The 15,577-nt window shown below is 38.8% G+C and overlaps 1 protein-coding gene across 1 annotated transcript in view; it reads right to left on the bottom strand.

The window, feature by feature from the left end:
- The window catches only part of kcnab1a (potassium voltage-gated channel subfamily A regulatory beta subunit 1a), a 62,130-nt gene that overhangs the window by 8,759 nt on the left and 37,794 nt on the right, over positions 1–15,577 (bottom strand). The window contains exons 3-8 of the mRNA XM_054626518.1: positions 9,170–9,207; positions 3,891–3,970; positions 2,998–3,042; positions 2,212–2,256; positions 824–867; positions 555–641 (exon numbers count right to left, since the gene is read on the bottom strand). Of these exons, the coding sequence (XP_054482493.1) occupies positions 555–641; positions 824–867; positions 2,212–2,256; positions 2,998–3,042; positions 3,891–3,970; positions 9,170–9,207 (339 nt within the window). The remainder of the gene's footprint in view (positions 1–554; positions 642–823; positions 868–2,211; positions 2,257–2,997; positions 3,043–3,890; positions 3,971–9,169; positions 9,208–15,577) is intronic.

The following is a 15,577-nucleotide window of genomic DNA, read 5'->3' as shown; positions in this document are numbered from 1 at the left end:
AAACATGAAGCATCATTACTAAGTTTGTCTAAGCGTCTTTGAGTACTCTGAAAAGCGATCTATAAATAAAATGTACTATTGTTATTATTATTATTTATGTACATTATGAGTAGCATTTCAGTCTACAATAAGGGAAATTTAGATACATTATTTCAGCCTTTTGGGCTCTCATTTTGATGAATTAAGGTTATCTAGAAAGCTTAAATACATCTATTTTAAAAGCCCCACTGAAGGAGAGCTGGAATTCAGAGAAAAAAAGCAAAAGTAAATAACTAAGTGACGCAACTACGTTATTGATTACTTGTGAGCTTTAATTAATAAGCATTGAGAGAAACCCCGCAGTTAATGGGCTTTACCTTTACAATGCAATAGTACACAATCAATTTCTGATGACTAAAGATGCACCCATGTACGACTAATATGCATGCCAATAAACAACTTCTTGATAATTAATTATTCAGGACTGCCTGCCTAACTTAAGCTATACTGAAGAACACATGGACCTCGAGTTCATTATATCAGGAACACAAAACATCACCTGAAATATGACTCACCCTCCATGGGAGTGTTGCTGTCAGGGCGGTTGGCAAAAACTACATCTACATACTCCAACTGCATCCGCTGTAGAGAGCCTTTAAGACCTGAGAGACACGGAGAGACGCAAAGGAGGAGTAAGTGAAAAAGTCTAAAGTTGTTTGTTTGTTTATCTGGTTTGTGTATGTGTGTGTGTGTGTGTGTGTGTGTGTGTGTGTGTGTGTGTGTGTGTGTGTGTGTGTGTGTGTGTGTGTGTGTGTGTGTGTGTCGATGTGTTTGCATGTCTTACCTTCAATAATGTGTTTCCTGGACAGTCCTCTTTCTGTCTCTGCTCTGATGGGACAAACACAAACAAAACAAACAATCAGCGACACTGGAAATCTTTTCAGTCATTAATTCACTTTTGGTTCTTGGGCTATTTTTGTCTGTGTACATTTAAACCCATTAACAAGGCTGTGAAAAGAGTTCTTATTTCTGTGCTCTTGTGTCCTTCTTGTAAAGTGTAACGTCATATAACCAACAATGTAAATGACTGAACAGACAGCATGAATGAGTGTATAAACTATTTTATTCTTGTTTGTGTTGCCGTGTTTGTGGCATCGAAATAACTCAAATATTATCTGAACCTTCTGGTGCTTAATCAACGTTTAAATATCAGTCATGTAGCTTTCAAAGCAAAGTGAAAGTCATCCCTTTTTGACCCCAGGCTAGGGGGCATGACATGTGAAAGTTTGCATCGGTTGGTTTTATGTAAATGGGTCAGTGCGCTTTCAACTGTTGGGCATCATTATGCAACCAAACTCTGGAGAGGTGGAGGACTGAATCTTCCTCACAGATTTGAAGGAATGCTCAGGAATAACTTCATCCTTATCTCCAGGCCCAGTTGGTTGGTTTCCGCTAAAGAATGTCTAAGTGTGTGTGATGTAAAACTTTTCTTTATCCTTCTATTTCTCTCTCCAGACTCAGGAGAGGCCTTGGTTGGTCCATTGGTTATCGTACTGGTTACTGCATGTGGCAGGACGTTACGCAGGTCGTTGCAGAAAAAAAGTTATTGTTGAAAGGCTAAACTATTATTGTCTTCACATAGTGCACGCTGAATGCAACAAGAGAAATGTAAGAAATAATGTATTATCGACCTTATCCCACTTCTTATACGGGTACTTACTGAATCAGTCATTCAACAAAACACATTGATTTAAAAACGGTTTAGTGATTTAAGAATGATTTTATTGCTTCCGCGAAAATATTAGTTTTCTTTTTATTGTGTACAGAAATCAGAAGTGCGTCCATAGCAACATACTGCTTTTCATAGCAACAATATGCTATAAATAAATAAGACTGTAGAGTGCCATAATTGACTTATCAGAGTATTTAACAAAGCCATGTATAAAAGGAAATAAACCTATTAGCGTAATTTACTGGTATATACATGTCCGGTTATCAATAGATTTGAGAACTAATTTGTTGTTATAGTTTTTTCAGGTGATGAAACTGGTTAACATTAACATTTGTGAATGTGCAAATTTGTGTGTCTTTGTGTGATGACTGCTTTTTTTATGACTGAATTGTCTTATGTGATGTTCTCTGGTCAGACCTTGACCTCAATGAGACTTCCTAAATAAATAAATAAATCTCACAATCTGCCTTCAGACATGGAAATCAGAGGTTCTTACTTACTTTCCTCCCCAGTAGAGTTTAGTTGTAATGACCATACTGGATCGCCTGAGGAAGAGCAGAGAAAAATACAGGAAATCAGAAGGAAGATGCAGCTCAGTGTTCCCACATTACAGCGTCTTCATATCATAGTGAAGCTGATGTAATTGCAACATAGAGAGGATCCTTCAGGTACTTCCTATTAACATCCTTTGTTACTGTAAGTCTGTCTTTTTCTGTCTCCTATGCAGTTGAACAATAATTGACTGAGCATGTTTAAATAACTCCATAAAGGGAATATTTGATATTTGAGCGGATTTAAAAAATGCCTGCAGGCAGACTTTTATACAGTAACTGTTTCGTGCTGCTGTACTGTGATGCAGTGTGTCTGTGTGTGTGTGTGTGTGTGTGTGTGTGTGTGTGTGTGTGTGTGTGTGTGTGTGTGTGTGTGTGCGTGTGTGCTTATGTGCTTATGTGTGCAGAAATACACAAATTGTTGCTAATAAGGAATGTAGTCTGATTTGAAGAAATAAAAACAAAAACCTGAGAAGGCAGAGATCATAGTCCAGATCTCAGCATCAATTTGACATCAAACATATATGTCTCTTACACACATTTACAACACTAACACTTGCATTTGAACACACCAAATGAAAAAAACAAACATCTCTCATTCCCATCCCCTGTGTCTTTTTTCACACATGCCCCTCACACACTTCTCTCGCTGCCTCTTTCAACGTGCACACACGTCGTCATTTTCTATCACAACAAAAGTGATGAAGCCGTCACACACATTTATGTCACCATTACCTCCAGCATTTCTTCTTGATGATGTTTCCCAGAATGACTTCGGCCCTGCAAGGCAATATAAATGAGGTGGGGTTATTAAATTGCAGTTTGAATTCATGAATATTCGCTCCACCATATCAACCCTGCAATTCATTGTTATCAAACTAAACTCCCCCCCTTGTGCACTGAAAAGATGGCAAACCACTTTGTGTATAAATAGATAAGATGGTGCATTGAAAAAGACATTGGCATCTTATAGTGACAGAATATGTTTTTTATGTATTCTAGTAGGTTAGGATGGGCTAAAGGAATTCATTCTTTATTGGTGGTTGTTTTAATAGTGAAAAAAATCAAAACCATTAGACTCTAGTGTAATTTAATGTCTCCAATTTCTAATATGTATTGTCTCTGTGACTTTCCCAAATTTAAACTTGTTGAACGCTGAGCCAAAATCTTCTCACTTGCACTGATAAAGCTAGCACAGGCCAGAAAGGTGTTTTGCAGGATTTTCCTCATGTTTGCATCAGACTCAGACATCAGACTGTTTAAATAAATAATAAATAATAAATATCAGATTCTGCTAATTAGTTCACAGCGTAAGCCTTTCGGTGCTGCAATGCACTTTGTTCTAACACAAGTTATCCAAAACATTGCTTTAATCCTTAAGATTAACCTAAGGTTCTGCATGAATAATAATAATTAACATTTTTTTCTTATTATTCAAAGAATATCCAAAGGCAAAGGCTCAGGTTACTTCAAGGAGCTAAAAAACAACATAATAATCAATAAAAACAAAGAATCCAGCCTCACATTAAAAGCAGTTCACCCTAGTGGATTTACCCATCCAGTCTCAAATTTAGGGCATGTCACCAAATCGAATTACAAAAATAGTGAGAGTTTTGTTGGACACCTACCTGCCGCCTGCGTAGACCTCAGCTGTGTCGAACAGGTTGACTCCACCCTCGTAGGCAATAGTCATAAGCTGCTCTGCAACCTGGCAAGAGGTCAGGAGACAGACAGACACAAAATCTCTATTTTTAGACACTTGCCAAAAGAAAAATCCATGAAGCAGTCATGTCGCACTCTAGCACATTGATATCTTAAATCTAAATGTTTGTTTCCACAGCTAAGGTGTTCGAGATTCACCAAAATCGTTATCAAAGTTGAAAAACGTGGCACAAAATCGAAGGCAATGCAGCTTCATATTTTCTTTATTATCTTGCTGACGCATTTCAGCCTGAGGTTTCCTCAGAACATGAGTATTGTTCAACTGTAAGTCAATATAAAAGAGACAAAACACAACAACAGCAACAAAGGGAAGGGGTGCAAACTCTCTAATATCCACAATTAGTGAATAAAAGGGACAAAAGGCAGAGACGCAGGCCAAATCTCTTTTAATGCACAACAACGACTACAACCACTGTGGCTTCAAACTAAAATGTTAGAATGGTTGAAAAGCTGGGATAAAGAGCTGCAATTTTATTTTATGTTGAGCGAGTGCCCAGTTCATTTCTGTCACTGGAAAGCAAACTTGTCTTCTGTGGTTTCATCAAAACCTTGTGCTGAACACAAATAATTTATTCAATAATACAATGTACAGTATATAGCACTTTTTCAGTCAGCCAGCTCACGAGGAATAGATTATAATGTGAATGTAGAATATGTGCAGAGTTGATATTCTGGGCTCTGACCTTTGGAGTGACTATAATAATGTCTGCCCTGGAGGAACTTCTTTATTTAATCAGAACTGCTTGTCGAACGGCTTGGGTTGAGGCATAACTCTCCTTAGAACCCTCAGCTGGAGAATGGGCGTGCTCGTGAAATGCTACATGAACAGCAGTGCAGCAGGCACGGCAGAGCCAAAGACTGAGTTGTGCACAGAAGTTTAACAACAATGCCCTATACTGCAAAGGATGTGTTAGACAGTGCATATGCTGCAGGGAGCTCAGTGTCTGTCCTACGCTCAAACAGAGCGGCAGTTCAATATTGAGCAAGTGGGATCAGAGCGTCATTTTCTGTTTAAAAAAGTTTGTTGTTCATGCTTCACGCATATTTGCAGGTGCATTTTGTGCAATGTTTGTGTTCACATGTTTGCATGAAATCTTTCTATCTGCTCGTGGTGCTTGTCGTTTGTGCATGTTTGTGAAATCTTTCTAGTAAGTAGATGTGTGTGCGTTGCTGTTTCAGTGGTGGCAGACAGCGGAGGTGTTGTTTCTAGAAGAATTAGATAATCTCCTTTCTGAGAATCTGTCTGCAACCAGTGCAGACTGGGCAGCAGTCCAAGCACATCTATAATGATAAAATAGTAAGACCATTTATTTAATTGAATTAGTGTGTTTTAAGACAGTGCTTTGAAGGATATAACCCATGCACCGTAATAAAGCAAGACATTTAAACTATATAATAAGAATTGAGATGTAATAAAACAAAGGCAGAGAAAATATGTGATAAAAGAAGTAGAATAAAGAGCATAAATGATAATAAAAGATAAAAGAAGATACCAATATAAAAGAATATAGGGATGACAAGTCAATAAAAAAGGGTACTTCATAGTGAAAGTCAGTAGACTGCTCCCATGTTGGGTCTGTGAATGATATTTATAGTATAACCAGTACTATCTCATCATTGTCAGATGGAAATCCGCTGCTTTCAGAGACGGTTGAATAAGCGGTGAGGCAGGAAAGTAAAGGACTGCCTTAAAGGCAAACAGAGCAGAATGAACAGACAGAGCTAGATAATGGAGGGGTTAAAGAAAGTAGGGGTCAGTTAAGGAGAGAAAGATTTGGAAATGAAGAGGGACGACAGAAAATGAATAGCATGTTCTTTCACTAACTGGTCTCTCTCTGCTGAGTGCACCTACAGGAAACTGTTGGCAGCAGTGGAGGGGGACTTTCAATAGAAGTGAAGAGAGGTGGGGCTTAGAACATTTTCTGCCGAGGTAAGAAGATTGATGGAGAATAGAGAAAAATTTGGAAGAAAATGGAGCAAGTGATCAAGTGCTGAATGGACAAGTTAATGGAAAGTGGAGAGAATTTCAGGATAAACACAGTGGGTTAATAAATGTTTTGCAGGTAAGGTTAGGTAAGGTGAGGAACAGGCTGAGGACAGCTTTATTAAGACAGACGACGAGACACAGACGAGCAGAAAGTCACATATACGGCCTTTAAAGGCGGACCGGCCCTTACTGATTGCTCATTCACAATGAGTCTTGTAAGATGGTAGATATAAGGTCAATCACTGTCATGGAGTGCTTAAAGCCACATTTGCAAGGTCAGGACGTTTGTGTTGATTATGAAGCATTACTGCTTACTACGATTTCTGGCCTTTTTGGAAGAACTGTATATGACTAATGGCCTTCAAATGGTGCAGTATTTTTTGTAAAAGGAGATAAATCTGTTCGTAACAGACAAACATATACACAAGCACTTCTACCCTCACCTTTAGGAAAACACTGAGTCACTGTTAAGTTGCAGAAATACATGGCCGGCTACGCTTTAGGCTTCTGTCTGTTTTATTCTGGGGCGCAAAAGGTTTGGTTTCCATACATAGAACAGTGACGAGTGAGAAATAAAGAACTCTCACAACCCCAGAGTCAAGGCCGTGGAAGCTTCCCACGTACTACTACCCACACAGCCTGGAGATGATTTTATGGCTGCACTGCCTCCTCCCCTCCACACTCCCTACATCAAAGTTAAAATCGACAAGACACTTTTCTTCAATTCACTTTATGATTTATGGATCCACTTTTGGCCTTTTTGAATGAGTAAGCAATGTTAACTTGCAGCTCACCAACACTCTTTTGAGAGGTCTGTCTGGGAATGTGTTGCTACCCAGACAAATGAAACAAACTTAGCAGCACTTTGATGAGGCATTCTAGTTCCTTATATTTAAGCGTATGTTTTATTGAGAAACCGTCATTAGTTATTTGCTTATTTACTTCCTTGCTGAGAGTTAAATGAGTGCACAGACACTGTAAAACTTTGCATGATACACATTAAGCTATAACCTGCAGGTGATTAGCTTAGTTTAGCATCAACACTGGAAGGAGGGGGAAACGGCCCTTCTAAAGCTCACTAATTGGGCTCAGGTATTTCCTGGAATCCACTGTGGTGTATGGCAACATCACAGTGATATCAAGACCTGGGTATTTCAACCTTGACTCTATTTTCCAATATTTTTGTGTCTTACTGATTAATGGGGACGGCAATTTCTGAAATTGGTCCACTATCGAGCGAGAGCTCTGCAGATGGCAGCCGTTAAATAAACTGCAATGTAATTATATTGCGGTAATTAGGCACAGTCATCTACATCTTCTTAAAGTGTTTTTTATTTTGCCATTGACAGGCTCTGATTGTTATTAAAGATGTCTGACATCATGGAAATGATTCTCGCTCATGGTGAAATCGTGTTCAGAAGTCTTGCAAGGTGATGTGTCTGGTGTTGGAGTACAGTTCTTTGAATTTGATACTCATTTTCATCTTCTGTTAGTGTAGACGTGTTAATGAATGAGCTCTTCAGGTGACGGTTGGAGTATTTTTGAAGCTAGCTGTTTCTCCCAGTTTCCAGTCATTTCGATCCAGACGCTTAGCAGATCTTTTGCAGAATACCAGAAGTCAGATTGTACATTTGCAGGGTCTTCCTCTCGAATATTAATACATCCACTGGTTACAATTATAATGCCTTCTATGAAAAATGCCTTATTAGAAATTATACAAATAAATGAAAGGATGCCACTTGTTTAGTGTTTGCATGTGTTTTTGTGTTAGCCAGTGTTTCGCATAGCTTACTGCATATTTGTGCAGCACTGACACAGATTTTATTTAGTAACTGTGTTTGTGTGCCGCAGTTGTTGTGGATTTCTTAATGAGGACAGGGACACTGAACTCTGCTGAGGACAATTTAGTTTATTTAGGGTGCTTTTGATAACAATGACATTGAACAGGGGGCATTCAGGACAGAGGCGGATTTTTTCACCCAAAAGCATTTTGTGTGAGGATGGTACTGTAGCTGTTGTGTGGTCGCTCCACCTTTTTGTGGTTATTTTTAATGGCAATAATGCACTTTTGTGTGTCTCTACTGAGAGCTTAAACATTATCTTCAGAACTAAGTCAACAAGGTAAAATTTAAAACACATTTCATCTGAGCCTTTCCTTATGAATCTCAGCTGTTCAGTGATACCAGTGACATTGAACGGGGGTGCTAAGCTCTGAGCGTACCATGAGAGTCGATGGCACTAAGCCTTTAGGTAAGTGAAATAATACTGTAAGCTTACTGTTTCCATGTGCCCTTGGTTGAGATTAGACTTTTGCCCCCCAAATCTAAGTGTGTGCACATGTGTGTGTATCTGTGTGTGTGATGACCAAGACCCCAGCAGCAACATCAGAGCATGTCAGAGTTCATCAACATGAGTGTAAAGGGGATTTAAGTACGAACACGAACACATGATGTGTTGACCCTCAGCGTGCCCTTTTTCTGTCATACATAGCATAAAATATCAGTCAGTCCCAATAACCTGAATCGTTGAACCGTAAGTCTTTGTGAAGGTTGTCCACTTCAGTATTAAATTGTCATTGGGGGCATAAATGGTCTTGGGTGTGAGGTTTCTGTAGTTCCATTTCCAGGGTATCACTTGTTCACCAGTGTTTTAATGTGACTTGTCAAATACCAAGGCTTGCTCAGTGGCCCTTAGCTTCTCCTTTAAAAACCAATCTACGTCATTATTAGACAAAGCATCAAACCTTTCCTAAGCCTAATCAAGTAGTTTTGTTAATTTACCTAAGCGAGTAAACTTAAAAACTACATAAACCTACGTTTATTTTAAAAATAAACTATTTATGTAAACAAGCTGAAACTGACTAAACTGCATAGTTTGACGCTTGGAGCCACTGACCAAGCGTCAGTATTTGACTAATTGAAAGTTGCTCAGGACATGTTTTCCTTTGGACTGTCTGTCAGTGGTGTTGGAGTCGTATCACCGATTACATCAAGAAAAACATTAAACTCCATCCACAAGGAAGGTATTTCATATGTAGTCCAAATCAAAGAAACTGAACACATATGATAGAGAGATAAAGATTTTACAAAGTAAATTGGTATTTAAGAAACAACAGAGGTAGTTTATCCAGCAAAATCTATCATTCAATAAGCAAGAGTCCATTAGGTTGAATAAACATGCAAACTAAAAGTATCATACCTCATCTGTTATCTGTCCCCCAAATGTCACCCATGTACCTGCAGGGAAGAGAAAGACATTTCAACGTTAGGAAACATTTGTATGTGTGAGTGTGTGTGTGTGTTTGACATACAACAGTAATCCCTGGACTGTCACCAGATGAGGAAGGCTGTCAAGTTCCCAAGAGAAAAATCTGACCAAAGATTACTTTGAGTTTCTGTTTTCACTGGTGACTGTTCGCATTTGTGACTGTCATGCATATTTGGAAGACCTTGATGCGTTTGTGTGTGTGTGTGTGTATCTGTGTGTGTGTGTGTGTGTGTGTGTGTGTGTGTGTGTGTGTGTGTGTGTGTGTGTGTGTGTGTGTGTGTGTGTGTGTGTGTGTGTGTATACATCTGACAACATGCTGCTGATTACACAGCAAACAATGCTGATAAGCCAGCTGAGCCACCTCAACCAGAGGAGACCCTAAATCGTCTGCACACTCCCTCTCTGAGTTATGTATGTGGCTTTGTTGTGGCAGGAAACGTTTCAGATTATGTCAAAAGTGTTTACAGACATGTCTGGTGCAAACATTTAAATGCTGCATGGTGTGTGTCCTGGGCTGCCTGATAAGATATGAGATCGTCAGTGTTGCAGTGCATATTAAAATTTGGCAGAGGAGGACCAAGGACATTGTTCACCACACGAAAATTCAATATATCAGACTTTACTTATACTGTATAATAAAGCCTGACAGGTACTGGAATACTGAGGCCAATATCAATATGTGAGAGTTCTGATAACGATGTACAAGCCAATGAGCCTACATTAAAAAATATATATATATATATGTAATAGCTGATACTTTAATTTTACTGAGTGCTTACACTTAAACTGCTACTTAAACTTCTATGAATATATCTATGTCGACCGCCAATTCAACTTGAACTGTTTCAGTATATCAAGTATATCAAATGCTTCAACTGCTACTTTTCTGCAGCGAGCAACATTAAGCATTTACTATTATTATTATTATCAGTATTATTGTTTAATAAATCATCAAGTAAGCTAGTTATATGAACTTATCCTATTGTTTTTCCACAAATGGTAAATTAACTTTTACATGGCGCTTTTCTTGTATTCCAACCACTCAAAGCGCTTTACACTACATGTCAACATTCACACACACATTCATACACTGATGGCAGTGGTTGCCATGCGAGGGGCAAACCTGCTCATCAGGATCAAAATGAATGCTCAATCACAAACTGATGGCACAGCCGATCTTCTGAAGTCAAACTTGCTGTAATTAAAAACTAACAAAATATGTTAGTAGCTTTTGTAGCTTTTGTTTTACACATAGAGAGTTTGATGTTTTTAATCTTTGAAAAAGGCCATAAATTTGCTATATTTTGGAATATATTGATATCGGAAAAAAATATATAAATGTGGTGGAGTTATACAGAGCCTTTTTTTTTAACAATTTAACTCAACTCTTCTCACTCAAAAATAAACTTGTCAAACTAGGTATAAACATTACATTAATACTTTACGAGTAAAAGCAGCCTCGGCATTTTAGACTAACTTCATATATAATAGCAATGAGGAGAACTATGCAACTCCCCCAGCTAATCAAGTATTCTCTTTTTGGCGGATATCTATTTATTTATTGATTCGCTTCGGGCCATGATACTGTTTTAAATCCCTATTGAATCCTTCTCACTCAATTTTACAGTAAATGAATAGACAGTTCTTCTGCTAACACTGTTGACCTCCGCGGCTCAACGGTCACAAAACAATTGATGCACCTCATAGACCGGCGACAACAAAACGTCACTTAACCATCTGCTCATTTCAACAGACAGGATTTCATGACACAATAGAGCTCATTAAGCCATACGTTGCAATGCCATCAACTCCACTGAGGTTTAACTTACAGAGAACACCCTGCGGATAAATTGGATCTGGTGCATAACGATATTATCTTAACTCAATGAGGAGCAGAAAGCTGCTGTTCTCAACATGCATCACCAGCGGCATCGTAATTGGAGTAATTTCAGCAGAGTTATGTGGGTGAATTAACGGTAATCGCTGGTGGGAAAAGCAGATTTTTGGACATTGTTAACAGCAGTAACTATGGCAATCTCATTACTGCACCTCCACTACAGTCATTACCAATTGTCCTTATTATACAGTGAATGCATGATTTTGTACATTATTTCTCATACATACATACATACATACATACATACATACATACATACATACATACATGCAAAGTTTGTCTTTGTTTGTTTCCTTATATGAGGACATGAATGTATCTCCAGTATGTTGAAACTTAAATCACAGCTGATGGTGTCCAGTAGCAGCTCTGAGCTTTGTTTCTGAGCGAGGGGCTCAGCATGGGAAGAACTCTCTGCAGAGCTCCCATTATAGTGATTTATCTGATGTGTATCCACACAGGTAAAGCACATCAATAGAGAGATGAAATACATTTTAAAAAGTTGACATGAGCCCAACTGTTTTTTACAGATGAGAAGGAGAAACGAAGTGAATGGCAAAGAAAATGAGGAGAACATGGAGGGAAAAAATGATGGAGATTTTGATTTGGCAAGAGGTGTCATTTGTTTTTTTCAGCTTTGTTGCGAATCCTTTCGACCTGATTCTTCAGTCTTGAATCCAGTCTGTGTGCCTGGCAGCGTGATAGATGGCACACATTTAGATGAAACATTTCTCTCTGGTGTCTCAGTCCAACTGACCTCCTAAATCTCTTTTTTAGCTTTTTCTTTTTCCAGCTTGTCTGCCTACAGATAGAAAGCTTGAGTCATATTATTTTGTTGGGTTCATTTTTGAGCTCTACATCCCTTAGCTGGTTGTCGACTTGGCTTATATGTGGAAAATTTTACCTGCATGATCTTCTAACATTCACATTTTTGAACGCTTTAAGGAGCTAAGATCAATTATTAATGAATAATGAATGAATCATGAATATAATAATGATTGTTTTTGTCAGTCTTGCCTCTATTTGATACTCAAAAGTATAAAACTAAAGACCATCTTATGATTCACAGCAGCCATGATGCCAAATTGTGCCTGTGGTGTGGCCCCTTCCCCACATCCTATCCCCTTACGTCCAGCTCCCTTGCTCTGCCCACAGCCATCTTTGAACTCAGCCTCCGTTATTTAAAAAAATAGAATTTAGATAATGTTTTGGGCTTTGTAACTTTATTATTGTAAAGTCGAAGATAGACAGGAAAGGGGAGAGAGAGGGGACAAAATGCAGCAAAGAGCCGGGGGCCACTGCTGAGGACTCAGCCTACATGGAGTCTTCATTTTGATCTCAACTACACACCTGTAAAGTTTTGTGACCCCCCTACTTCCGGCGCACTTGCTCGGACCCAACCCATCCTAAAAGTCAAACTTCATTTTGATCTCAATTAAACACCTGCAAAGTTTCGGGACAGCTTTTTGCAAGGTTGTGACGCTCTCACAGACACAAAATCTGTCCACAGACACATAAACACCTAAATATTCAAAATATTGAAAACCGCTTCCATGTTAGTTCTCTATACAGTAGGTGTCTCCAGGCAGGCTGGTCTCATCCAGCATTCGTAGGAAGTATAAAGAATGCAATAGCCCACACATTGTGGGCAGGAGGGGCGGTGGAACCTTTACCCCTAACCCCTTTCCTAAACCTTACCAAGTAGTTTTGTCACCTAAACCTAAACTGAGCCGTTTACTTTGGATACAGGAGTTTATTATGAAAAGGTTGTTTGCAAGAAACAATCTGAAATTGACACGTGTTGTGGATTTTGTAGGAAAATGCACAAAAAAGACATAGTATCTTTTTTTACGAAGATATCATTGGAACGGTGTATGAGGATACGTTGCTCAAATATCACATTCTGCCATTATGACACACACAAACACTCTCACAAGGTAAAAACAAAAACCAGCATCGCTGTCGCAGCTGGTAATCAGACAGGAAACGTGGGGAGATTTTGGTAATGATGTTGCCTATGTGTTCTAAACACTAGAACACCAGGACGCCCCATTATCATTAAATTAAAGTATCTACAATATGTTGTGTTATGCAGAAACCCATTTAAATCTCATTTGGTAGAAGAAAAGTCCCATAAAGTTTTATTCTTCTCTTGAAATGATCAGAGTAAACCATTTAGGCAATGTGAGTTAAAGCTTGAAGATCCTACACGGCACCTTATATTTTTGTGTATAGACTCAACACAGAGAAAAACTCACAAACACACACACACACGCCATCCTTTGCACCTATTTTCAGTTCAGTTTCATGCCCCCGTCTCCGGTACAGTTTCTTCAAGTTCTATTGATTTTTCTACTTCAATCGTCATCGTCGATACTGTTATATATACACATTGTTTTTTGTCTTGTCTACTCTTTCAGCCGCGGCCTACCGGGGGTGTACAAAACAATAAAAAGCCTTTACAATGCAACACAGCACAAAAATAATATGTTTCTGTGTTTTTTTCTCCACCCAGTTGACATAATAGTAGAAAGAAGGCTTTTGAAAACAGCATCACAAAGTTCAGCCTCAGAAATGATCAAAGTTTAATCCACTTCTTTCTGACAACGTATCAACAGAGATAATACGCTTTAGTATTTGTTGCAATGCTTTTGCATTTAGTTGCATCATATTTTACGGTTGTTCATATTGTTGTTTTCACATGCTGCACAATTCGACTGATCAACAACAATCATTACAACTGGTCGGAAAAAAAATACAATGTACTTTGTGATTTCAGAAAAACATAGCTCTCAGTCTGATGCAAACGAAAAAAGAGGAATCAAGGTGAACAGTACAATCAACTTTGATTTTTACGTTATTGAGGGTAAAAAGAGTGGACATTGGAAAAAGATAAATCAATGAAAGAGTAACTTGTGGTCAAAGGTTTTCTGCTCACCTTAGAACTGCGAGGATATGTGAGGATGAACCTCACAGTGAAAACACACTGAGGTTCATCCTCTTGCCTTCTGTTCAAAACCGCAGGACTTTCTAGGAGAAACATTTTTCATCAGTCAATAGCACCGCAGCAGTGCAGCAAGCATGCAGGAACGAATACGGACCTGGACAGTGTGTGGCATGTGTGAGGAAGAAGAGTTATGGGTTCACACAGGATTGCTTGTGGTTCAGGATTCTGCTGATTGCAAAGTTTTGCAATCAACTTTTTTATTGGTTTTGTCAGCCAATTAAACGGGTTTGCACATACAAACGTACACAAAGGCTTTGTTCTTCCATTGTTCCCAACCAATTAGCGTCATTGGAACTAGTGTGTGTGTGTGTGTGTGTGTGTGTGTGTGTTGACAGCTCAGTGAAGCCACTGTATACCTCCATGCGGTCAGTCTTTTATCATTAAAAGAAGATATAGTGATATCTGCAGCAGCAAACTGCCTGTGCTGAGTCACGATGACTTCACTTATCACTTCACTTATCAATTAATCCACCATCCCAGCCTTTCTCCTGCCATTATACGTTTTTTCAGTTACAATTAATTGCTGAGAGGTTTTTACACTGTGGAAAGAGAATGTGTCATTTTCAGATGCGTATTAAATTACCTGATATTAAATTGTACTCTGCTGGAATGTGAAATTAACTTTTTTTATTTTTAGTGGAGTGCAAATAACTGATATTGAATTGACTAAGTATTTGGCTATTATGCTAATGAACAAGAGATTGCATTTTAACAGGAGTACGGATAGTTTCAGAGTGAGCACGTGAAAGGTTTCTTTGATTATCTTATACGTGGAAATAAAATATTATCTGCAAATGTCAAGTGTTTTGCTTGCTTTGCAGCAAACTGTGTGTGTGTGTCTTTGTGTATGTGTGTGTGTGAGTGTGTGTGTGAGTCTACGCCCTCTTGATCTTGCCTGAGCACAGAGCTAACCTCTATCCAACCTCTTTTAACCAAATAACAAGCTGCTTGTACCAGCAGCTGGGTCCTTGGAGAACAATGTCCACAGGGAGCGAGAAAGCAAAAAAACAAGAGGGAGGAAGAGTCGGGAACGAGGGGAGGTTAGGTGAGTGAAATAAACAGTGATAGCAAAAGTGAGAGTAAGAATGGTTCAATTTCTGTTATGCTTAAATGTCTCAATGCTTATTTTTCTTCTTCCTGTCCTAACATTAAAAAAAGGAGTTGATGAAGAGTTTGGATACAGATGGAGGGTGGAGAACAAGATGGAGCAGAGAGGATGAGAGAGGAAGCTCAAAACTGCCAAGACAGGAGTCGTATATTTCCTCTCATTTTTTTCTGTTCACATCTCATCGCCCCTCCCTCCCTTCGTCCTCTCTAATGACAGTGTGTGTAGAATACTAATTAATCTGCCTGTTCAGATTCGCTCCTTCATTAGCACACAGCAAATGAACCAAACACAAAAAAAAACTTTTCCCTAAAGTCCCCCAGAAACTTGAAT

The sequence above is a fragment of the Anoplopoma fimbria genome, chromosome 1 (genome assembly GCF_027596085.1).
Source record: "Anoplopoma fimbria isolate UVic2021 breed Golden Eagle Sablefish chromosome 1, Afim_UVic_2022, whole genome shotgun sequence".
Lineage (NCBI taxonomy): Eukaryota > Metazoa > Chordata > Actinopteri > Perciformes > Anoplopomatidae > Anoplopoma > Anoplopoma fimbria.
This window is presented reverse-complemented; position numbering and strand designations above follow the sequence as displayed.